Source organism: Parasteatoda tepidariorum, chromosome 8, assembly GCF_043381705.1.
Source record: "Parasteatoda tepidariorum isolate YZ-2023 chromosome 8, CAS_Ptep_4.0, whole genome shotgun sequence".
Lineage (NCBI taxonomy): Eukaryota > Metazoa > Arthropoda > Arachnida > Araneae > Theridiidae > Parasteatoda > Parasteatoda tepidariorum.
Genome location: NC_092211.1, coordinates 19161563 through 19186231, shown reverse-complemented (window position 1 = coordinate 19186231; position 24669 = coordinate 19161563). Strand labels below are relative to the sequence as shown.

General features: G+C 30.7%; 1 protein-coding gene across 1 annotated transcript in view; it reads left to right on the top strand.

The window, feature by feature from the left end:
- The window catches only part of LOC107449253 (LIM/homeobox protein Lhx9), a 65472-nt gene that overhangs the window by 19648 nt on the left and 21155 nt on the right, over window positions 1-24669 (top strand). Inside the window, exon 2 of the mRNA XM_016064738.3 lies at window positions 21569-22018. Within this exon, the coding sequence (XP_015920224.1) occupies window positions 21738-22018 (281 nt within the window). The 5' untranslated portion in view covers window positions 21569-21737. The remainder of the gene's footprint in view (window positions 1-21568; window positions 22019-24669) is intronic.

Genomic DNA, 24669 nt, shown 5'->3' with positions numbered 1-24669 from the left:
TATTCCTTTTTTTTCCTCACAAAAACGATATTGTAAAAATTGCATTCTTTTCTGAGAACACTAAGATATGCTAATTAGAATTGTTTTGTGGAACGAATTGATCACGTGATTTTTGATTGAGTAGAATTTTGCATTCACGATTCAGGAGAAGATTTGAAGCACGGTATATTCCAAAGTGATTTTTAATGAAAATATGAAGAATTTGTAGTTAAAACAAAGTACTGTTTTCCTTATTTTTGATCAGTATAAAGCAGGATAAACTCTTAGAAAGTTTATAACTAGATTTTGATACAGAAGTTTTTTCAAAGCAAAAAGTGGTTAGTTAGAAAAAATAAAAATAAAAACAAATTCAAAATCACTCACAAAACAAAAATAAAGTGTAATTATTAACTACTTCAGAAAATAGCAGTTTGTTTATTATTATAAATTTTAAGCATTTAAAATGGTATTGTCAAATATTCTTTTGAATGTTTCGGTAACATTTTTTAGTTCCACTTTTTTTAAAATTTTTTTTCCCTCCAATTAACCCATTTCAGGCCAAACATAGAAAGATTTTCAAAATGGGGAATTATTTTCATTGAAATATGCTTAAATTAAATTCATTAAGGCTCAATAAAAGCTTGTAATAAATATTTAAGAAATATAATGGTAGGCATATATACTATTGACCAAATCAATGGAAAAATTACTAAGCTTAACACAAGTTTTTTGACATTTGTTTCATTTTTATTTTATTTACAGAACCAGCATCTTTTAGTAATCCATCATAAAAGCAATCTCAAATGGAATAATTATATAATTTCAAAAAGTCGAGTTTGTCGATAAACGTTTTACGTTTAAAAACTAGCATAGTTTAAATACTTCTCAACAGGAAGTGTTTATTCCAAAGGAATTGCTAACATCTTATAAATGTCTTCTGAACTCTTAAAAACAGCAGAAAAATAAAATTAATGAAAAATACACGTCATAGTATGAATATAAAATATTTATTGAAATAGTACGTTTACGCACCTTTGGACAAAAATGAGTTTAGATACCTTTCTATACTAAAAAATAGTAAGTGCTACTTTGAGGTTTCAATACGTTACATTTTTTTTTGTTCTACAAAAATTACAAAACTTAGAAACTTGAAATTACGTAGGTGTGTAGAAAAATGCCTAAAGAGTACGGTAGAATAAAAAAAAAAATTCAAGAAATTTATTGTTTGAAAATTAGTTTGAGATTTATCAATTGTTAAACTAGTAGCAAAAATTACCATGCGTCGAGCTATGCCGACTGCAGGAATGCAGGATTAAAATTTGAAGTGCTAAAAATGCCATTATTGCTCATCAACATAACACAAGCATTTTTGGAGTTTCAATTGGTTCGATAGTTATTTTAATTTCAAGTACTTTTCAGCGAATCTTTACTCTTTTTATTTTATTTGCGTTACATTCTGTTTTGTTGTTTAAACACTATAAAGTTTAGAAAATTAAAATTGCAAAGAGGTGTGGTAAAGAGTACACATAGTACGATGGAACAATAATATATAATTCAATTATTAATTCGAGAATTATTATCTGTTAAGAAAGCTGTAAAAAAATACCAAGTCTTCTGTTCCACTGCCCGCTAAAATGTAACAGAGTTGAAATGTCATGTGCTGAAAAAGCTGTTATTGTTTTTCCCACTTTCTTTTTGTTTTATATAATAATTATTTTTACCTATTGTTATAGAAAATTTCATTTNTGGGGTATTATTTTCATTGAAATATGCTTAAATTAAATTCATTAAGGCTCAATAAAAGGTTGTAATAAATATTTAAGAAATATAATGGTAGGCATATATACTATAGACCAAATTAATGGAAAAATTACTAAGCTTAACACAAGTTTTTTGACATTTGTTTCATTTTTATTTTATTTACAGAACCAGCATCTTTTAGTAATCCATCATAAAAGCAATCTCAAATGGAATAATTATATAATTTCAAAAAGTCGAGTTTGTCGATAAACGTTTTACGTTTAAAAACTAGCATAGTTTAAATACTTCTCAACAGGAAGTGTTTATTCCAAAGGAATTGCTAACATCTTATAAATGTCTTCTGAACTCTTAAAAACAGCAGAAAAATAAAATTAATGAAAAATACACGTCATAGTATGAATATAAAATATTTATTGAAATAGTACGTTTACGCACCTTTGGACAAAAATGAGTTTAGATACCTTTCTATACTAAAAAATAGTAAGTGCTACTTTGAGGTTTCAATACGTTACATTTTTTTTTGTTCTACAAAAATTACAAAACTTAGAAACTTGAAATTACGTAGGTGTGTAGAAAAATGCCTAAAGAGTACGGTAGAATAAAAAAAAAAATTCAAGAAATTTATTGTTTGAAAATTAGTTTGAGATTTATCAATTGTTAAACTAGTAGCAAAAATTACCATGCGTCGAGCTATGCCGACTGCAGGAATGCAGGATTAAAATTTGAAGTGCTGAAAATGCCATTATTGCTCATCGACATAACACAAGCATTTTTGGAGTTTCAATTGATTCGATAGTTATTTTAATTTCAAGTGCTTTTAAGCGAATCTTTTTTCTCTCTTTTTTTTTATTTGCGTTACATTCTATTTTACTGTTCAAGCACTATAAAGCTCAGAAAATTAAAGTTAGGAACATGTGTGGAAAAATGTACACATGGTACGATAGAATAATAATATATAATTCAATTAATAATTCGAGAATTATTATCGTGAAGAAAGCTGTAAAAAATACCAAGTCTTCTGTTCCACTGCCCGCTAAAATGTAACGGAGCTGAAATGTCATGTGCTGAAAAAGCTGTTATTGTTTTTCCCACTTTCTTTTTACTTTATATAATAATTATTTTTACCTATTGTTATAGAAAATTTCATTTCCCTCTTTCGAGATTTCATTCTAGAAGCTCGCGCTTGATTTGATGTCAAAAGTAAAACGAAAATAAGCAAATGAAATTAAATAAATAAGAGATAAGATTAGATGTTGTCAGATATCAATCGTAACATTAACATTGAAATTTTTACAATTATGAAAGACTTAACGAGGAAAAAAAAAAAAAACAATTTCCATTTCAAACTGTCTTATGGCACAAGGTTACTTTAGATATTGTTAATAACTAAAATTACTACTTTTTTAATACTTTTTATTCTGACACACATTCTGAGTTCTTAAGTTTAAGTATTTTTTTTCTTTAAGTGCAGTTGATAATTCTTTAAATCCGCCATTTCAACAACATTTTCTAGCCTTAAAATTATAACAATTATACATTTTACAAATAAAAGTATCTCACTGTTTTTTTTTTTTTTCTTTCTNAAAGTATCTCACTTTTTTTTTTTTTTTTCCTTTCTCTCTTGAAAAAAATAACTTTTAAGAAAAATAAATTTAAAAAAAAATGAATGAAAGGCATTCACGGGAGTTGATAAGTTGAGACCATCGTTTGTTCAAAAAAGGAAAAATTTAAATCATTTGTTAAAAATATTAATAAGTCGTAAATAATAGTCATAAGAGCAAACACAACTAGGCGTGGTGGCTCAGGGGATCGAATCCTAGGGATGGTTGGTCGATACGAATCCCGAAACCGGCTCACACCGACCACAGTGCTGACGTAAAACTATCCTTAGTGGTAGACGGATCATGGGTTAAAGTCTCCTTACCGTCAGACTAACCATGGGAGGTTCTCGTGCTCTTCCTCTCCATGTAACGCAAATGCCGGTTAGATCCTTCAAAAAATCCTCCACGAAGGCAAATTTCTCCCAATACTCGATCCAGGAGTTCCCTTGTCTTCTGGATTGGGTTCAAAATTACAAGGCTACGGAGGTGAACATTAGTAGTCGTAAACCCATAAATTTGGGTCGGCGTTTCAACGACGGTAATAAAAAAAAAGGTAATTAGACGGAGTAACAGTTTCTGATGTAAACGATTCAACGATATTAAAAATTCTATCGAACTAAATTTTATTCTCGTCATGCCATAAAAATATTTTTAAAATCTTAAACATAAAAATAAATATGTCTTATACAGATATCTTTCGCATTTCTCTGAAGCAGATAGGATAATTAATGACCAAGCTTTTTTTTTTTTTAATAAAAAGGAAATGAAAAGAATATCCCTAATCATAATTTCAAACTTTCACGCTCATACTACTAATAAAGCTTAAGCACCCGCACTCTTAAATATAAAATAAAAGTAGAAAAAAAAGTTAAAGTCGCCCAGTAGCTGCAAAGGAACGTAAAGATCACTTCTTACCCCCTTTAGGGGGGTTGACCAAAGACCATCAGCAGATTTTTATTCTTTTAACTGAACACTCCTTCCTACAGTTATTAAACTCCAGTTTTACTGCTTTTACATTAAGTGTGTGCACTTACAGTAAATCTTTTGCCTAGATGACAGGTACAAGGTAAGAAGTTGGCAAAAATAAGAGCCTTTGTCTTACGGTCAGGGTTGCCTGCGTATGAGGGAATTTACCTAAGTATGTTTTCTTTTTTCCTCCCGAAACCAGAGATGTCAAATATATTATGAACTTACCGNTTTTTTTTTTTTTTTTTTTTTTTTTTTTTTTTTTTTTTTTTTTTTTTTAGTATAGTCAGTCTAACGCGCTTTAAGTTTCGGCTGTAAAGTTATGGTGAGTGTTTTTGTATGTGTGTTTGAGTTTCCTTGTATGAGAAGCTGTGCTACAATGGAAAAACGCAATGAATTAATATTTTTTTTTATGTATTATTATGTTACCGATGAAGTAAAGCAATCAGTTATTCAACAGATTATCTAGTTAAGGCACAGATTAGCTAAGGTAATCCGTTAAAGTGCCCAGAACTTGTTTAATTTCCAAATTACTTAGGTAACATAATAAGCATTACTTATAAGCTATACCAACTTAATAAGCATTACTCATAAGCAAAGGCACTTGTTAAAATGAAAATTAGATCTTTGTTGGAACAATAGCAACGTATCTGTATGTTGTTAACATAATGTTATTTATTTATTTTCCATTCTATATGAAAATTACTAATCTAAATTACTATCTATTATTACTAATCTAAATTACTAATCTAAAACTATTACTAATCTAAATTACTATCTATAATTACTAATCTAAATTACTAATCTAAATTACTATCTATAATCACTAATCTAAATTACTAATCTAAAACTATTATTAATCTAAATTACTACTAAATTCTATATCTAAATTACTTTAAAAATTATATTACAAATAATCAAGAGCTGCGATGGCTCAAGGAATCGAGCGAGCACCTTCCAATGAGTTGACGCAGGTTCGAATCCCTGCTGTAACTGGTTGATACGAATTCTATTCCGGGTTCGCATCGGCAACAGTGCTGATGTTAAATATCCTTAGTAGTTGGCGGAACATGGGTTAGAATCTTGTTGCCGTCGTCTAACCGTAGGTTTTCGCAAATTTTCCTTTCCATGTCAAGCAAATGATGGTTAGTTCTATCAAAAAGTCCTCCACTAAGGCTAGTTTGTCCCGATGCTTGATCCAAGAATTCCCTTGTCTTTTGGGTTAAGATCAAAATTACGAGAATACGGAGTCTGACAATGAACTGGGAATGTAAATAATCAACCGATTTGAAATATTATTTTACAATTGAGATAAATAAGAAAATGTCATTTATTTGTAACCCATAATCTAAGGAATCAAGTCAAAACAATCAGCAAGTAAATTGATAGAATGAGAAAAACAAACCGTTGATAATTACGGCACTAAGATCGTTAATACGTAACTTGAGAAAAATTCTGGATTACGGATTAACTAACCTAGCCTAGTTAATCTGCAGATTAGCTAAGTAAATGTGCATATTAACGGCTTTCGATCTTAAAGGGTAACATTTATTTTGAATACTTAGAGGATTCAAAATGCATGGCAATGGTCCAACACTTCGAATAATACGCTTCCTTCCAAAAAATAAATAAAATACACATGAGAAATAATTTTAAAAATTGCATTCAATGATATCGACTCGACTCTGCAATTTCACTCCCTTATGTGGGGTGGAGGGCAACTGAAAAACCTTTGGATTCCAGAGAAAACAACCGCAATTTGAACTACGGGATGTTGCATTTTGTTTCACAAGTGACTCTGAATTTAAAAAATGAGGCTGGAATGAAATTCGATCAAAATAGGCATAAAAAAGTAGACAAAAAATAGACTTGTATAATATCTAAAAGAATAAATAAAAAATTAATAAAGTAAATAAACTTATGTAATGACTCCAAACTCGATCCCTTTCTCAACCCCCAGAAGGTGAAACCAAGGGGTTCCTAAAGTATGATCATCTATTATCATTCAATCATTGGCAACTATTTAGGTTGCAAATGGCAACCAGTTGTTTATACTATTTTGCTTTGAAATGAAACGGTTACCTTTATAAAGTGATTATTAATCAAAATAATTGATATTTACGAATAAACCTTATTAGAATCATAAGAGAAATGATAAGAATCATATAAAAAATTTATTGAAACTGAATTCAAGAAGAACATTTAAAATTTCCAATGATAAAAAGGATTTAAAATTAAAATCCGTAAGTGCCATGTCTTCTTTTTGTTTTGTTTAACTCAATCTCTTCCAAAGGCAGCTCAAAAAGGCTATAAATATCTGGAATATGGTTCTGATTACATTTGGAATGCCTGGTAGTATATACAGATTAAGAAATATAGTTGTAAAAAAGGCACGAATGAATTCTAGTAACAAAATCTTTCAAAAACTATAGCAAATCATAAAATTGATAAGCACTTTTGTAATATAATTAGAATTAAAATGCTCACAATCATGTCTATCTGTCTACCTTACCAACAAAAAATGCGAAAGAATAAAACGTAACCTTTTTTTTCCCAATAAATCTCCCTAGAAAGACATTTTTCAAAAACAACAAAGATCCACACGATCTCAACAAAAACTATAGCAATTTTGAGGGCAACAGTTGCAACTAGATTGATAATTGTTCTTGCAATATATTTAGGATTAAAATTCTTACAGCCATGTCTGTCTACCTTACAAACAAAAGATACGAAAGTAGAAAACGCAAATTGCTTTCTCCAATAATTCTCCTACTTTTTTCAAGACATTCTAAGACAGTTTCAATTTCTAAGAAATTTTTCAAGAACAATGAATATCTGGAACAAAATTATAATTACACCTGGAATAGCTTTCAGAATGCCTGGAAAAACTAATGAAATATAGTTGAAGAGAAAGCTCGATTGAATTCTAAGCACATACTAAAAACCTCCACACTATCTCAACAAAAATTATAGCAATTCTGGAGGCAACAGTAGCAACTGAAATTGATAACCACTCTCGCAATATATCTAGGATTAAAGTGCTCATAGCCACGTCTACCTGGCGATAATTCACCAAGGAAAGATGGGAAAGGACAAGACATAAACCGTTTTTTGTGAATCTCCCCAAAAGACAGTTTCTCAAGAAAGAATAAATCCACAAGTACTTTCTCGAAGAAAATATGAAAAAAGGAAACGCATGACCAGCCATAATAACTGTCATGATGACGCAAAGGTTCTGCTACCTCAATCTGTCTTATGCCACATTCCGTATTCCACACATTCTTTGTCAACAAGAAGCTTGGAGCTGGTAACCCCCCACCCCCCAGGGCGGCACCTTTCAAAAGATCGGTATTCAAATAGAACAAGTGAGAAAAGTTTGCAACTGAATTTGGAGATATTTATATCTATAGAATACCGGTTTGTCTGTACACTGCTGAGTTTATTTATATTTTTTTACTAATCTCGCTGATAAAACCGCTTTCGAACATGGAGAGGGTGGTCGGTTCAGGTGTATGTTCGGGTAGGGGGGTGGCAGGTTCACTCTTGACAGATAACAAAAACCTTACTGGGTTACGAGTATGTTTTTGATTTCTTGTTTTTTATTTTTATTTTTTGGGAGGCGTGTTTTATTGGCTTTGTCGGATGTTAAACTTTTTACTGTGTTGGCTAATCTTTTTTACGAGTTATAAAAGAACGGTGGGATATTTAGTAAATTTCGAATATGGAGAATGGTGGGTAACTTCTGGACCTCATGGGAGGTTGTTGAGGTTTTAGAAGATTTTTTTTTTCATTCTTTATTTCTTGGGGAGGCTTTTAGAGAGTGAAAATTTTACCATAATTTACTACATCCGAAATGCAAGTTGCGTTTAAGATTATTACCAATGGGGACCGGAGAAGATTTAATGGGATCTAAAGTTTGTTGCTTCCAATATTATTTTGTTAAACAGTCCCCCCCTCCCCTTCAAATTGGGGAAAAAGTAAAGATTTTAAAGTTTTTTTGCACTTTGATCCATTTCCTTCTTTTTTTTTTTCATTTTTAAATCCATCATTATTTTATTAAGCAATTTACCATCCTCAAATTAGGAAAATTTAGGAGATTTTATATTTCAACACCAGTTACAGCTACGTTTTTTTGTTATTTCTTATTTATTTATTGTTATTAATATTTTTCCGTTACCAGCATTATTTCAGTTTATCGTTCACAAGTTAGAAAAAACCATTAGATTTTTCTGTACTTTTTCTTACGTTTCTCCGTTTTCAGTATTATTTCATTTATCGATTTACCAGTCGCAAGTTGCGAAAAAAGAATTTTACAATTATAATAGCATTGTCAGTTATATTATTTTTAATTTCTTAAGGGTAAAGAGGAGGTTTATTGAGATTTTTTACGATTGATTTTTAATTAATGTTTAAAGCAAAATTCTATAACTCAGCATTACATAAAAATATTAATACGAGATGTAATACAGGTGACCCAATTTCGGCTTTACGACTACTAATGATATTCAACACCCTAGCATTGCAATTTTGAACTCAATCCAGAAGACAAAAAATCTCCTGTATCAAGCAGTGGGTGAAATTTGCCTCCATGATTAACTAACCAGCATTTGTGTTATATGGAGAGGAAAACTACGAAAACTTCCCATGGTTAGCCTGACTGTGAAGGGACTCTAACCCATGATCCATTTACCCCTGAGGATATTTTACGTCAGCACTGAGGTCGATGGGTGCCGGGTGCGGAATTCGTATCAACCAGCTATCGCTAAGACTTGAACCCGGTTCGCCTCATTGGAAAGCGAAAGCGCTATCCTTTGAGCTTTATCGAATATAGATCACTTCCGTGTGGTATTGAGCAGCTGGAGTCAGAAAGGTTTGTTTCAGATATGTTATAGAGGGTCATTAAGAGAGACTTGTGTGATCACGTATATGTGATTGCGGTCCTGAAGGGGTTAATGTAGTTTTTGTTCGAAATAAGTTAATAGATTTTTAATTTTTTTAAATGTTTTCTTCTCTTATGGTAAATTTATAGTAAATATATATAATGTGGAAGGTCATCGAAATTTTCATCCATTGACTTTTAATTTAAGTTTAAAGTAAATCCTATAGTGCTCTTTAATGTAATTTTAAATAAAGATTTATTTTTATTTATTTATTTTGAACAGTTCTTCAGTTACGGAGTTCACATTTAACGCAAAAAGTTATTGAAATTTTCAGTAGACGTTGTATACATTTTTTTATTTTTTATATTTTTTTATTTATTTATTTATTTTGCATAGCTTCTTCAGTTACGGAGTTCACATTTAACGCGAAAATCATTGAAATGTTCAGTAGGTGTTTTTTATTTATTTATTTTTTATTTATTTATTTCGAATAGCTTCTTCAGTTACGGAGTTCACATTTAACGCGAAAATCATTGAAATGTTCAGTAGATGTTTTTTCTTTATTTTTTTTTCTTTATTTATTTCGAATAGCTTCTTCAGTTACGGAGTTCACATTTGACGCGAAAATCATTGAAATGTTCAGTAGGTGTTTTTTCTTTATTTTTTTTTCTTTCTTTATTTATTTCGAATAGCTTCTTCAGTTACGGAGTTCACATTTAGCGCGAAAAGTAATTGAAATTTTCAGCAGATGTTTTTCTTTTTCATTTACATTTGAATTAAATTCACTCTATAGTGTAATTTTTTAAAGCAAAAGCTCATTAAAATTTACAATCAGTTTTATTCTTAATTTATTTTTCTTTTGTCTCTTATTTACTAAACTAGAGTTTAGTAAAGCATTTACGTTTAAAGTCACACTTAATGGCATCCTCTACCGTAATTTTTTTTTAAAAATAATAATTTGGTTTTAAATGATTTATTTAGTGTTTTTAATCTTTAAAAAATTTAATTATATAGGCACTCGTTAAAGTGAAAATTATATAAATTTTTAAAAAATTAATAATAGTGTTTCTAATCTTTAAAAAATTTAATTATATAGGCACTCGTTAAAGTGAAAATTATATTAATCTTTTAAAAATTAATAATACTGTTTTTAATCTTTAAAAAATTTAACTTTTGAAAGTGGAAATTAAAATATATAGAATTTTTTTTTACCAAAATTGCCTTTAGACTAAAAAAAATCAACGTCTAAATCCAAAAAGGAAAAAAGTAAGGCAGTTAAGAATATATAGATATCATAAAGAGAAGAACAAAAGAAAAACTATCTTTTCCGAAAAACTATTCAATGGTTTTTAGAAAAACTTTATTAATAAGTACCATAAAATTGGAGAATGAAACTTTCAATGGATTGCCACTTTAAAATGTGTACCTTAATTTTTGAAACTTTGATATTGCCTAACATTGCGCAGCCAAGTTTTGAAACTTATGAAATTGCTTTTCTAGCATATTTATAAAACAAAAAATCTTATTCTACAAATTTCAACCAAGTTAATAAAGTAAAAATAAGCATAAAACCTGAGTTAAAATGTAATAATGGAGGTCATAGAACAATAACAATGTTTAAACTTTTTGATATTTCCTTTTTTATTGAATAGTTTATTTTTTAAAATATGAATTCAGTCTGAGTTCGTTAAGACCTGAGGAATTTTTTTTGCGACTAAAATTGCTTTTTAAACTGAATTGCTTGATAAAAAATCAGCATCTAAATCATTAAAAAAAGTAAAGCTGTTGAAATAAATGGATATCATATAGAAAACAAAAGGAAAACAATCTTTTCCAAAAAACTATTCAGGGGTCTTTTAGAAAAACTTTATTAATGAGTGCCATAAAAATTGGTGATTGTAAATTTCAATAAATATCCACTTTAATATGCGTACCTTAGTTTTTGAAACTTTGCATTACATAACATAGCCACGCTTGAAACTTATAAAATTGCTTTCCTAGCATATTTATAATACATAAAATCTTATTCTGACCTGATCTTATTCTATTGCCTGAAATGAAAGGTATTAATGGAGGTCATAGAACAATAACGATGTTTAAACTTTTTGCCATTTTCTCCTTTATTGAATAATTTATTTTTTTGAAATATAAATTCAGTCTGAGTTCGTAAAGATAAATCTAAACATTTTAATAAACATATCTAACACAAAACAAGTTTGTAACAAATCCAATAATCGCAGCACCAAAAGTTCATGTATAACATTTTTATGATTGTTCTAAAGGTTGATTATTCCTCTAAAGGTTTCACATTTTCATAAAAGTCAAATATGGAAATTGAAAAGCTGGTTTAATATACATTTTAATCCTAAAATTTATCGCTCATATTTTAAAATGAGGAGTCATTTTTCTTATAGTGGTTTTTGTTCGAAAAAGGTCAAATAAAAGGAGATTTTTGACTTCAAATTATTACCTAGGGCTAATTTTACGATTGGATTTGGATCAATGAAATGTTTGATAAATATTGGGTAAACATCTTTTAAAGTGATAAAAATAGAAACACAAAAGTACGAAGTGTATTTTTATGTTTTTATCTTATGGGACTAAAACGCTATAAAACAGAAATTCTTCTAATTCTGTTTGAATTTATAGTTTTGTTCCATTTTTTAAGGAAAGAAGTTATTTGTTGCAATAAAGAGGAATAAGTAATAAAACGTTTCCAAGTGTCCTGATTAGCTAGTTCGATCATATTCAGTAAACACCGCGGTACTTTTTTTTTCCAAGTACAAATTGTGTTCGGGTGCACAATAAGGAAATATAGTTTTTGAGTCCGATTAGTTTTCTGAATAAAGTGTAACAACATGTATGCTGATTAAATGTTTCTAGATCGAAAACCGAAAAAGATATTTAAAGTATAGTTCACAGAGAAAAAAAATCACCCTGAATAACTTTTGTTTAAATGGTCGGATTTTCACGAACTATGGACCACTCAAATATACTAGTCAACTAGTGAAGACAATTGTAAAATTTACGATAGTAAAATGAAAACTTACCAAACCAAACCTTACCAAAACTTACTTTATGTAAATAATATGTTTCTTTTGCGCCGGGTTCGGAATTTTGGTTATCCAAATATGGTGGTAGACGCAATCTAGAAAATAAGGTATGAGTAGTTTAATTTATAATTTACAAAAGTTTATGTCCTTTTATGTTATGATTGTGCATCTTTGTTTCGGCCTCTCTGCGTTTCTTTCTTTCTTTATGCCATATCTTGAAGAGTATTTTAACCGAAATTGTAATAACTTTTATATAATTAAAAAATTTGTTTAGACAAAAATACAAAAGTTATATATACATATATATGTATTTTTTTTCGAAATATTTTTTTGTCGTTTTTTTCATCACTTTATTTAATATTTATTTAAAAGACTTGAATTTTAAGGTATGCAAATTTTCCGACTATTTTAAACAATGCGATTATAAATGATAAAATACAAAATTTAAAGTATATTGGTCGAATAGTTCTTGAAAAATTTAAGTTTAAAAATAATTTTATTTCTCATCAACCATTCGACGAACGTTTTGAACCAGTAAGATTGACACTCAGTTCTTGAAATTTGATCATTAAATTAAAAGATATTTAGGGTAATATAATTTCTTTAACTAACTCCTAAATATTTAGGTTATAAAATACTTTAGGATCATGAGTACAAAGCGGGAGAGGTATAATAAAACTTGTGTAAGTTGATAACTTACAATGCTTTATTAGTCAATTTAAACTTTTGAGGGATGATCAGCTTATAAAATTGAGGAAGAGAATTCTTTTTTTTTTATTTATAATTTTTTACATTTTTATCAATATTTTTTATTTATAATGCCAATTAATATATTTATTGGTATAATATAATAATATATTAAGATATTTATAATACCAATTAAAATATATATTAATGAAATTATTTTTTATATGACTTTAAAATTTATATAATGTTAAAAGGAAAATAATTTTCTACTAAAGTGAATAATAGCTTGTTATTCTAACTTAATATTAATTGATTTATTTAAAAAAAAATATGCGTACTTTGATTTAAAAATCAAAATATGCATATTTGTTTTTGTGTGAGTATTTTTTTTTAATAGGAGAAATGTCAGTTATTTATTGCTCAGAACTTCTTTAAATATCAGTAACCTAAGCTATAAGAAAACTTAACATCATGTTCATTTCAACACTTTAAAATTCATTTTGTTATAACCCTTGTGAAGTAAGTTTGTAATCCGTTACAGAGCAAACAAAATTCCTTAAAATTTCCTCCTAAGTGACAAAGGGGTTAAGGTTCGCTTTTTTTAAAAAAGATTTTCTCTAATGCTATTTCATTAATTCAAGAAAAAATTTGTGTATAACCTATCATCATAAAAATATCCCTAAAAATATATTTTTTTTGGTCAACTTAAGAAGCGTTTGGAATAGCATTTGTCAACACTATTAGACGAATTCGAATTAATACGCCGATCAGCATATGAGATAGAGAGGTCATATTAAGGTTTTACTCCCTTTTATTATATGGAAAAAATTCAGGTCTTAATAATGGGGGTAAAATTAGACAGGTGGTCAATTTGGTTTGGTTGATATCAACCACCAAAAAAATGTAATCATAACCACAACTGAAATTGTAATTCTGGAAATACTTCACAAGACATGGAGCATTTTCAGAAATAATATTCTCACTTTTGACTATTCAGGAATCCTTGAGCTATAATTCGTTAATTTTGAGAATTATTTTGTCACGAAATCACCTGATTTGTGACAAAACGGTAACTCTCAAATATATGACGAAAATGTTTCCTCAACTTGAAGCCTCGTCGTAGTGCATTGTGGGAGATTTTTTAACTTGAATGGCGAAACTGTGATGGAGATTAGATGATCAAAAATATAGTGACGAAATAAGCCGACCGGGATACTGGTCGGTCAAAAGATCTCAGGTTCGAATACAGCTTCGAGAAATCGAGCTGGATGTAACTTATCTTTCTGTTCTATTTGTCTTTCATGTGTTATTAACGTAACATTGACCCTGCCATATGGTGCTCACATTAAAGTGATTATTAGAAAAGTTAAATTCATTACATTACGAGTTTGTTTTTTCGGAAAAAAGTAGAATGATGAAACATTTCTTTACTCTTGACCAAATTCATTTCCTCGAAGTAGTTACGATAGTTACTTCGTCACTTCAAGGAAATGTTTGCTCGGAGCATATACCAGGAAACGGTTTCGTCAAAAACGGAGAAAGTTTCATGAAATTTGAGTTTCCCTTTTTTATAGTGAGGGATCACACTGATGTTTGGTAGATCAAACGTATTGAAATATACATAAAACTTTGTATTTTTCTTTCATTATTTTAGTGCCAAATTTAAATCGATCTGCATTTACTGATTTGCAAATAACAATTCTGGTATTTTTATTTGTTGACCCTGCACGGAATAAAAGCAAACGTAAGAAGAAAAAAATTAAAAACGCGCTAAGTGAGTCATAATCCATTTTGTATTTGCTTTGGCGCTTTTTTTTCATTCCACGTTTCTTTTTACTCATAAAGAAATCCAACATTCAGTGTCAAATTTGAGAGTGTCCAATACGAATATAAAAAAAAGCTTCTAGAATGTGAAAAAGTGTTTTAGAACGTGTTTGCAAGTTCATTTTCACTGTTTCTAATGCCACCGACCCAGATCTATTCCCAGCTGTGGCGCCCCTATTTGTCTTACTGTATGGAACATAAAAAGCCAACAGAACAAAAATGTGTTGTGTTATAAGCTGCCTTTAACCGCTGTTGTCGCAGCATGAGCGCCATTTAAAATTCATTCTAAGCTTGTTGGAGACTTGCGCCAAATCGCCATTTGTATTCATGGAAGGCATTGGCGAGAATCATATTACAAGAACTAAAAGAAAGCAGACAACGGCAACTTTGATGTAGAATTTTCAATTTGACAGCTCATCTATATAAGGTCTTAAGAGCGGTGGTTTTCCTTTTCAAAATATTTCTTGACACAATATTCTTAAGAATACTATTAAATAACATTCGAAATTGTTTTTTAAAAAAAATAAAATGCTGTAAAATTGAGTATAACATTACATTTTATGAACGCAATTAAGTTTTCTTTTTAACAATCTAATATGCAATCTAATTAAATACATTAAATGTAATGCAAACTAATTAAATATATTTCTTTAGATAGCGCTGAATAACAAATTTTTTGTTGCATTAATACAAATATTTAATCTTGTTAAATTCGGGAGAGGGGATTCCGAATATGAAATTAGTTTTGCTACATATTTTTTTAATTACATTTTTAGTTTATTTCTTTCCTACGAATTGTGCAAGTGTAAAAACGTTATATGTAACAGAAAGTTACGTAACTGTTGTGACAAACTTCTAGGAGAGTTAAGGCATATCATAAGAATTATAACTGCATAAAAATTTATGCCCCGAAATATCATCGTACGCGGTTAGGAGCGCTTTTCTACTATGACTTGCTCAGAAGCACACGAAGAAACATTCCTATACAATTTAAAACCTGATGATGTGCCTTAACTGCCCTAGAAGTTCGTCTCAATTTTTACGTGAACCACAGATATAAAACGTTTTTTAAAATTGTACATGTCGACAAAAAATATACTATGAATGTCATTTTTAAAAAATGCTAATTGAAGAGATAAATCTATTACAGATTTGAAATCAGTAAATTGTAAGCGTCTGAGAAGTGTAAAAAAAAAAAGAAGTCAAGCGACGGATTTTGTTAAATTTTATTTTTTACCAAGTGTATTTGAAAAGTCAGAATTCGTTACTGGAAACATTTTATCTAAAATATATTTTTTTCCAGATTTTTTCAAACTTTTACCAGTTGAGTATTTAAATGTTATTATTTGGGTTGCTTAGTTCTTCATGAAACTGCTTTGAAATTTATTAGATTTTTGATGCTGTTTGACCTTTAAGTTTTGGAAGCTCGGCCCTAAACCAATATTTTTAAAAAAATTTAATTTCCTGCGTTTTAAGAATTGTTGCTAGATGAATAAGGAAAAGATGTCATTTGATTTACTAGTGACTAAACAAAGTTATAATTAAATTGAACTAGACTGAATGAAAAATGCCTTACCGAGTATAATTACTTTTTTTGTGGGGGAATCGTAATTTGTTAGTTGCAACAAAGGATATCCAGATACAGAATTCTTTTTCCTTGCATAGTTCAATATAGCGATATTAGTATTCCTTGCTTCGATATAGTGGGTTTAACTTTCTGATATAATTATTTAACATTTTAACATTATAGTTCACTCACCGATATTGTGGTTCAACGTTCCGATGGTATTATAATATGATTCAGTTTTCCGATATTGAAATTCAGCGTTTCGGTATAGATATCTCACGTTCCATGATTGTGATTCAATTCTTTTACATTATTGTTTAAAGTTCCAAAGTAGTTAATTAAAACTTTGATGTAATGGCTTAGTGCTTATTAATATAATACCAATATAGATAATTAAGAACACGGCATCAAGGTACTGAGATCGGCTACCGGAAGAAGAGCACCGGTTAAAAAAAGTACCACAAAAAGCACCTAGTTAGTATTTATATGAATTTAACAACAGATTCAATTCGGTTAGTTGAGCTGAAATGTAATGTAATTAAATGTTTATTCGAATGAAATTAGGTATTTTTTCAAAAAATTAATGTATAAGGATTAATTTAGAGTTCACAGAAAGAAGCTATCTCCACTTTAGGCTATTTAAAAAAAAGGATAATGACTCTTAAGCAATTATAAATTTATTCTAACGCACTTATTGCAGTATAATAATCTATATATATATTTCTCTTACACGGCACCAAAAAAAAGCCTCATTACAACTCCCCGAATGGCAACGTTAGAAAAGCGACCAATGATTGCTACTAAAAATGTCACATGGCAAATGTCANCTAACGCACTTATTGTGGTATAATAATATAAAAATAATATTTTCTCAACTAGTCATTCTTTAAAACTAATTATTAAGGTTTAAATTATTTTCAACTTATCAAAAGATTAGTCTAAGACGTTAATTGATACATTATTTATAACAATGTTATTTTATATAATTTTATTTACAATGAAAAATGTATGAAATGTTAAAATTCCTTTCACTCAATTTTAAATTAAACTCTGCATATTAATTATTTTTAACGCATCTAATTATGTTCAAATAATAATTTAATTACGTTACATTTGGGCTTAACGGTTCGAATAAAATCGAGTGTTTTATTTAGATAATAGTTAATGATGTGCTTTATTTCGGTGCTTTTTTTTTTCCCAGTTATTCATTGCGATGCTATATTTAACCCTATCGCTTCGATTCCCATAGCTAAACTTGTTGGAATTGGCAAGTAGCAACAATATACTTAACGCTTTGATGCAGAATTTTAATTAAACATATTTTTCATGCTTTTTTTATTAATTTGTATTGATTTATTTCAGAATAAGGGGAAAATATTATATTTAGCATTTTAAAAATTTAGGGTCATGAAAAGCAATATGAAACACCAGTGGCTTTTTCTGCGTTAAAGGTAATATTTTCCAAAAAATAATTTTTCAAATTTGCACTTATTTGCAGTTACTGAGATGTAAAGGAAACAGTTATTCATCATTGAAATTTCTTTACTTTACGAAATCAATTATCGATAATTTTTTGAATATGAATGAAAAAAAAAAAAAAAAAATTTTTTTTTCTTCGAACTACTTTTTTGAATTTTATATTTTATCACAAATTCAATTCTGATAAACTAACAGTTTTTTTAGTATTTATTTGATTGTTTATTAAAATTTAAAAATACCATTGTATTTTTTTTATTGTAATTGGAACGTCACAAACAAATATATTCAAGGAACACCGGTGTCCCATCTGCGTCATTAGGGTTAACAACAATCGTTTATATTATAGTAACAAGAAACAATTCCTTGTAGAGCACTGTCCGTAAACATGTTTACTTGAAACTACACAAACAGCAGCGATGGCTCAGGGGATAGAGAGTTCGCCTTCCAATGAGGGGAACCGGGTTCGAATCCCAATCGATACGAATTCTGCATCCGGCTTGCACCGATCACGGTGCTGACGTGAAATATCCTCAGTGATAGATGGATCATGGGCTAGAGTTTCCTTGCCATCAGGATAACCGTGGGAGGTTCTTGTGGTCTTTATCCTCATGTAACGCAAATGCGGGTTAGTTCCATCAAAAATTCCTCCACGAAGGCAAATTTCTCTCACTACTTGATCCAGGAGCTCCCTTGTCTTCTGGATTGGGTTCAAAATTACAAGGCTACGGAGTTGAACATTAGTAGTCGTGTACCCAAAACTTGGGTTGGCTGTTCAACGACGGTTATAAAATAAAACATTTTAAACTACGCAAAATAAATTTATTGAAAATTAAAGCAATAAAACCCCTATATGATTCCAGCTTAAATTCAATTTTCCTAAAATATAAAAATTGTGACTCCCAATTTTCATGACTAGATTCGCACGTTCCAAAGTCACCAAAAGGTCAGCCTCAGAATCTTCTTCATGTTTTCGTTCTATCTCACTTTACAACATTAAGCTTTCATCAATATCGATATCGCTGTAGTTGGAGGTCAAGAAAATAGATCCGGTATTAAAAGAGTGATCAATAAACACTGAAACAAAGTGTTATTGCTCTTTTAAAGATAAGAAATGTATCATCTTTACGAATGATATCCAATCTTTATTTAAACAGAAACACGATCGTAATGTAATCACCGTCGAATGCGGTTAATTTAGATTTAGTTCGTAATCTTCAATTGGGATGTTTCATTTCATATGAATGAAAGGATTTTATCATTTGTTTTGTTTATTTTAATAATATAAAAATGATATGTTTGCAAATATTTTGAAATATAATTAAATATTATTAAATATTATTAAGAATGCTTCGCTGTGTAAAGAATATATTTTTGATTATCTTAAAGAATAACGCTATAACTTTTTTAAAAAATGTTTTGCGATGACAGTTAGAATGCTTTATCTAGCTATTGTTTTATAGATTGTGAAACAAATTCTGAATCACGCTTGAAAAATTTTTTGGAAATAAATTGATATACACTGGTGGACAAAATTAAGAGATGGTAGACATTTTTCCAAATATCTCAAAAAATACTGAATATAAATAAATGAAATTTGATATGGATACAGCTTATTCCATGATAATAAAGTATGCAAAACAAAAATGAAAGTGCCATTCACTGGCAAGACCTATTGCCAATAAATCCAATGTAGTCTGAACTTAAGGATAAAAGATGACAATAAAAGTGAGGCTTGTACAGTGTGTGTTGCCTCTAGTATGGTGTATGGTCACACCTGACAGACAGACAGCATGCACAACGAGTATGCATGCTGTTAATAAGGGAGTTAAGGAGGACTTGTGGAAGACCCTCCCATTCTTCCACCAGAGCAATTTTTAACTCCAGAATGGTTCTGGGGGGAGGCTGGCGCATCGCAATAGCTCTCCCAAGAGCATCCCAAGCATGTTCAATAAAATTCAGGTCAGGGGATTTGGCTGGCCAATCCATTCGTTGAATATCCTCGCTTTTCAGATACTCATCAACCATGAGAGCCTTATGCGGTCGCGCATTGTCGTCCATAAAAATGAGTTCAGGGCCAACAGCGCCCCTGAAAAGACGCACATAGGGCTCTAGGACCTCCTGCCTGTACCTCTGGGCATTCACGGAACCATTGTCAAACACAAGGAGCAGTGTGCGGGTATCTTGCATGTGCGAATGAATGTGCGAAAATGCTTTCCTTCTCTTAATTTTGTCCACCAGTGTATTTTAAATAATATTTTTATCAAAATTAGTCATTCTGAAGCCAGTCACACTACGTTATCGTTCAACTTTAATTTCGTCATTGAAATGTATTATTTTTAGTCAAAAGAGAGAGAATACCTAATATTTTTTATACATTCTTTTTTGTAATAAATTGTCCATAAATAACTATAGTCCAAGATCATAATATTTCGAGCTTACTTTTTTAATATGTTTTAGTGCTATATTGTCACTATACCGTATTAGGATATCTTTTCTAGTTTAGCAGATTTTTTAACGTTTCATTTATTTATTTAGGTAACATTACAGTTTTTTATGAGCTTTAAAAATTTGTTCAATTCCTACATGTCATGTGTACAATTCCCCCTCCCTCCAAAATTAGAATCAGTTTGAATAACTTTTGATCTAATTATAGGTTTTTTACGTACTAGGACTCAATCTTAATAGTTCGAGAGCCTGACCTCAAATATGGTAATAAGATAGAGCAGACGACATTTTAAGTTACGAAATCAGGCACAAAAACATACTTTATCGGAATAAACATTCCTTTTTCGATGAATTTTGATTTTTGATTCCCAAAATATAAGGAGTAGCCATGATCTGTGAAATATGGTGTCAATACTTTAGTTGGAAGATCGGTCGAAAGTTCGGAGCCCTTAATGTTGAATTTGCTTTTCGCGTATTTCGCCGTATCTTGAAATATTTTTGCACATAATTATATAATCTCGTCTATCCAAAGAAAATTCTACTTTAAAAATAATTTTTAATAGTTATTTATAACTTTTTATTATTTCATTTAACAATAGTTGGAAAAAAAAATTGTATCGTAAGGTATGCAAATTTTTACATCATTTTGAAGAATGCTATTTTATGTGGCAAAATACAAAATCGATCGATTAGTTCCTGAGAAATCGAGATTTAAATATATGAATTTTTTAAAATTCGATTCCTCAGAAATCGATCAATTTCGTTCAAATTTTGAATTTCGCCACCTAAAAATACATTCTTCAATATGATGTAAAAATTTGTATACCTTACAGTTCAAATTTTTTTTTTAATATTATTAAAAAAAATAATTAAAAATAAGAAAGAATTATTATGAATTATTATTTGTTTGGAATTATCTTAACGTGAATGAAATATATAATTGCGTGAATTTTTTTTAAAAAAATGCTTAAAATTTCCCGAGATATGGTGGAACGCGCAAAAAGTAAAATTAACATTAAGGGGCCAAACTTTCAACCGATCTCTTGACCTAAACTATTGCGACCACATTTCTCAGACTGGATAATTATACTTTTTCGACAGTTCTGACTTCATAAACGGATGTCAGAACGGCCGAACGACTTTTCTTTTGGGAACTCGACATAAAATTGCAGAACTTAAGCAGAGTGTTGGCTTCTGTCCTTGTGCTGATCGTCTGAGTCTTCTCTTAGAGTGCAAGGGAGCATTCAACTGTTTGGGGGGTTGGTCGAGTTTGGCTTTTGCGTATATTAATACCATTTTTTAATTGCACCCTTTTCTATTCAACAGCTGTTGAATCATCGATATGCCAGCCTCAGCGTCATTCCACAGAATTCGAAACAGTCTGAAGGATCCACACTTCCTGAAAACGAAAAACTATTCCAAGAATATGGAATTCCTGAGCAGCGATTCCTCCTGAGGTTGGTCCAGAACGAAGAATTCTTCGGGAAAGAACGATATGCTGGTGGTGTGTGGCAGCAACGCAAGTGAATCCTGCATCACGGAAGAGATCAGCAGGGGTGGATCGATGGGAGCAGAGGGCAAATCGTCTGTATCTTCATCACCTGTAAGGTGTGCTGGATGCGGGGGTGTCATCGTTGACAGGTACTACCTGTTGGCTGTTGACAGACAGTGGCATATGTCTTGCCTGACCTGCTGTCAGTGCAAAGTGCAACTGGATTCTGAATTGACCTGCTTTTCCAGAGATGGCCATATTTATTGCAAGGAAGATTATTACAGGTAAATATTTTCCCTAAGAACTTCTACTATTTGAATGAAATTTAGTTATTTTTCTTTGTACCACATTGCAGTTACTTTATTTTATTTTACAATTTGAGACATTATAGTACGAGAATTGTTTATAAAATAAAGAGGTATATAAATACAAGCAAAAAAGTAATGTTTTATTGCATAATTAGGCTTCTAGTTTGACCCATCGAAATTCATCTCGCTGCTTTGAATTTGATTCCAGTAAGATGCTATTTCTGTGTTAAAATCGACAATAATATGCACGTTGGTAATTTGTAAGGAATAGACAGAAAAGTGGCAGTAGTTAACAGGACAGTTTAATGATAAAAAAGTATGGTGAGGGAATTTAGAGAAGACCCAGACAACAAACCCATTTCGCATCTGCTATCTAAGAAAGCAAAATGCTTGATGAATATTTAAACAATGAACAATGAATATTTTTAAAATGTCTCTCATAAGCATTGAGATATTAAGTGGTTATATTCCCTTCTGAGAATTTCCCCCTATCGACATTGCAGCGTTTATTAGGAAATGCAATGTCATTCGCTTCTAAATGTATATCTGAAACAAGTTATAAGGGAACTGTTCCACTCATACATGCTGTTAGATATCATCTGACGAAAATTGAAGAAATTTTCGAGCCGTTCATGAGCAAGTGTCTTTAGAGAGAATATTTATGTCATTGACTTGGCCAGACATGGCTGGATGTACACGTATGGTTGAAAGTCTTCTTGTTGATTGCAGTGCAGAAGTTTGGAGAAAGGGGTACCAGATCAGCAAGTCATTTGACCGGGGTCAAAATTGTGTGGCATTCTTACCATGACCATTGAGGGATAGAGCCCTAACAATGAGACTAGGTGCTTTGCTATGGTTAGATGATGTGAGCGTCATTGGCTTCGGATAACTATATCAATTGCTTAAGGGGTCGCGGTGACTCAGTGGATAAAAGCATTTGCTACCCAATGGGATGATCCAAATTCGACTCCCAGTGGTGACTTGTTGATTTTTAAGCGCTCTTTACTGAAGATTTACATCAACAAGGTACCTTTTTATTCCAATATCTCGTACCGGAGCAGTGGTTTTTCAGGGGATAGAGCACTCCCATTCCTTGAGTTAACCGATTTTGGAATCCCAGCGACGGCTAATCCATTCGAATTCGCACTCGCCTCATACCGACATCAGTGCTGACGTAAAATATCCTCAGTCGTAGACGGATCATTGTAAGAATACCTTTGCCACTAGTCTAACCGAGGGATGTTTTCGTGGTGTTCTTCCCGACTTAACTCAAATGCAGGTTAGTTCCATCAAACAGTCCTCTACGAATGTTAGTTTTTCCGGTGCTTGATCTAGGAGTTCCCTTGTCTTTTGGATTGGGCTCTAAATTAAAAAGCTACGGAGTTGGACATTGATAGTTGCTAACTCAGAATTAGATCTGTTGTCTAACGTAGGTTATAATGCGAAATGAAATCAATTACCTAAATGAAAAACTGACACCCGTTAGAGCATTAAATAAGCTGTGGTGATCTTAACGCCACCAATCGAATATTAATGAATTCACTTGAAAGCTTTAAAATCACTCTAAGGATGTGATAAGATAAATTTTTTTACTCCCAGTAGTGTAATAGAATATTCTTGAGATAGTGGAACAATTAGTGGAACCACTTTGATATAAGCCCTTGCCACTATTTTTGGAGTTAAGATAAGTGCCTTTTTTACACCAAGTAGCGTAAAGAATATTCTTGGGATAGTGGAACACCACTTTGATATAAGTACTTGCCACTATTTTTGGAGTTAAGATAAGTGCCTTTTTTACACCAAGTAGTGTAATAGAATATTCTTGGGATAGAGGAACAATTAGTGGAACACCACTTTGGTGTAAGTACTTGCCACTATTTTTTGAATTACGATAAGTTCTTTTTTTTGCGCCAAGTAGTATAATAGAATATTCCTGGGATAGTGGAGCACCACTTTGACGTAAGTACTTGCCACTATTTTTGATGTTACGATACGCGAAAAGTTTTCACAGTGTACATAATCAATAATTTTTGTTAGGATGTAAAAGCCTTGAGACAATCGCAATGGTATTTCTCATAAAAATCTATATGGGGTTAAATTTTTATTTAAACATAATTCAATTATAGAGCATGCGGGTGCTTAACTGTGATAGAAATATTCAAATTCCTCGCATTTATTACAAGAAATTTATTCCATAAATACTTTACTAACTATATATATTTCCTTTAACATCTATATTTACAACATTAGATATTTGATGTAAAGTGCTCATATCATCTTTTTTTAATCCATGTCATAAGTCTTCATTATCGACGAAGGAATGTTGCAACACACCATAATAATGTCCATGTTTTCTCAACTCGAAAAACTATTAAAATTTTATTTACGGTTTTATTAAGATCAGCTACTGTACTCTTTGAACTTAGATTTAAATAAACGAACAACAAAGTTCAAAAAGGTTCCTCGAAAGCATGATTGAGTTGACACATTCTGGCTTCTTACCGAAAGATATTCTAATAAAAGACACAAATAATAATGATTATTGGATGAGCTGTCAAGGGAGACCAGTTTGGTTCCGCTTAAGCCTCATCCTCCGGGATAGCCTCGATCTCAGATTCCAGTCTAGG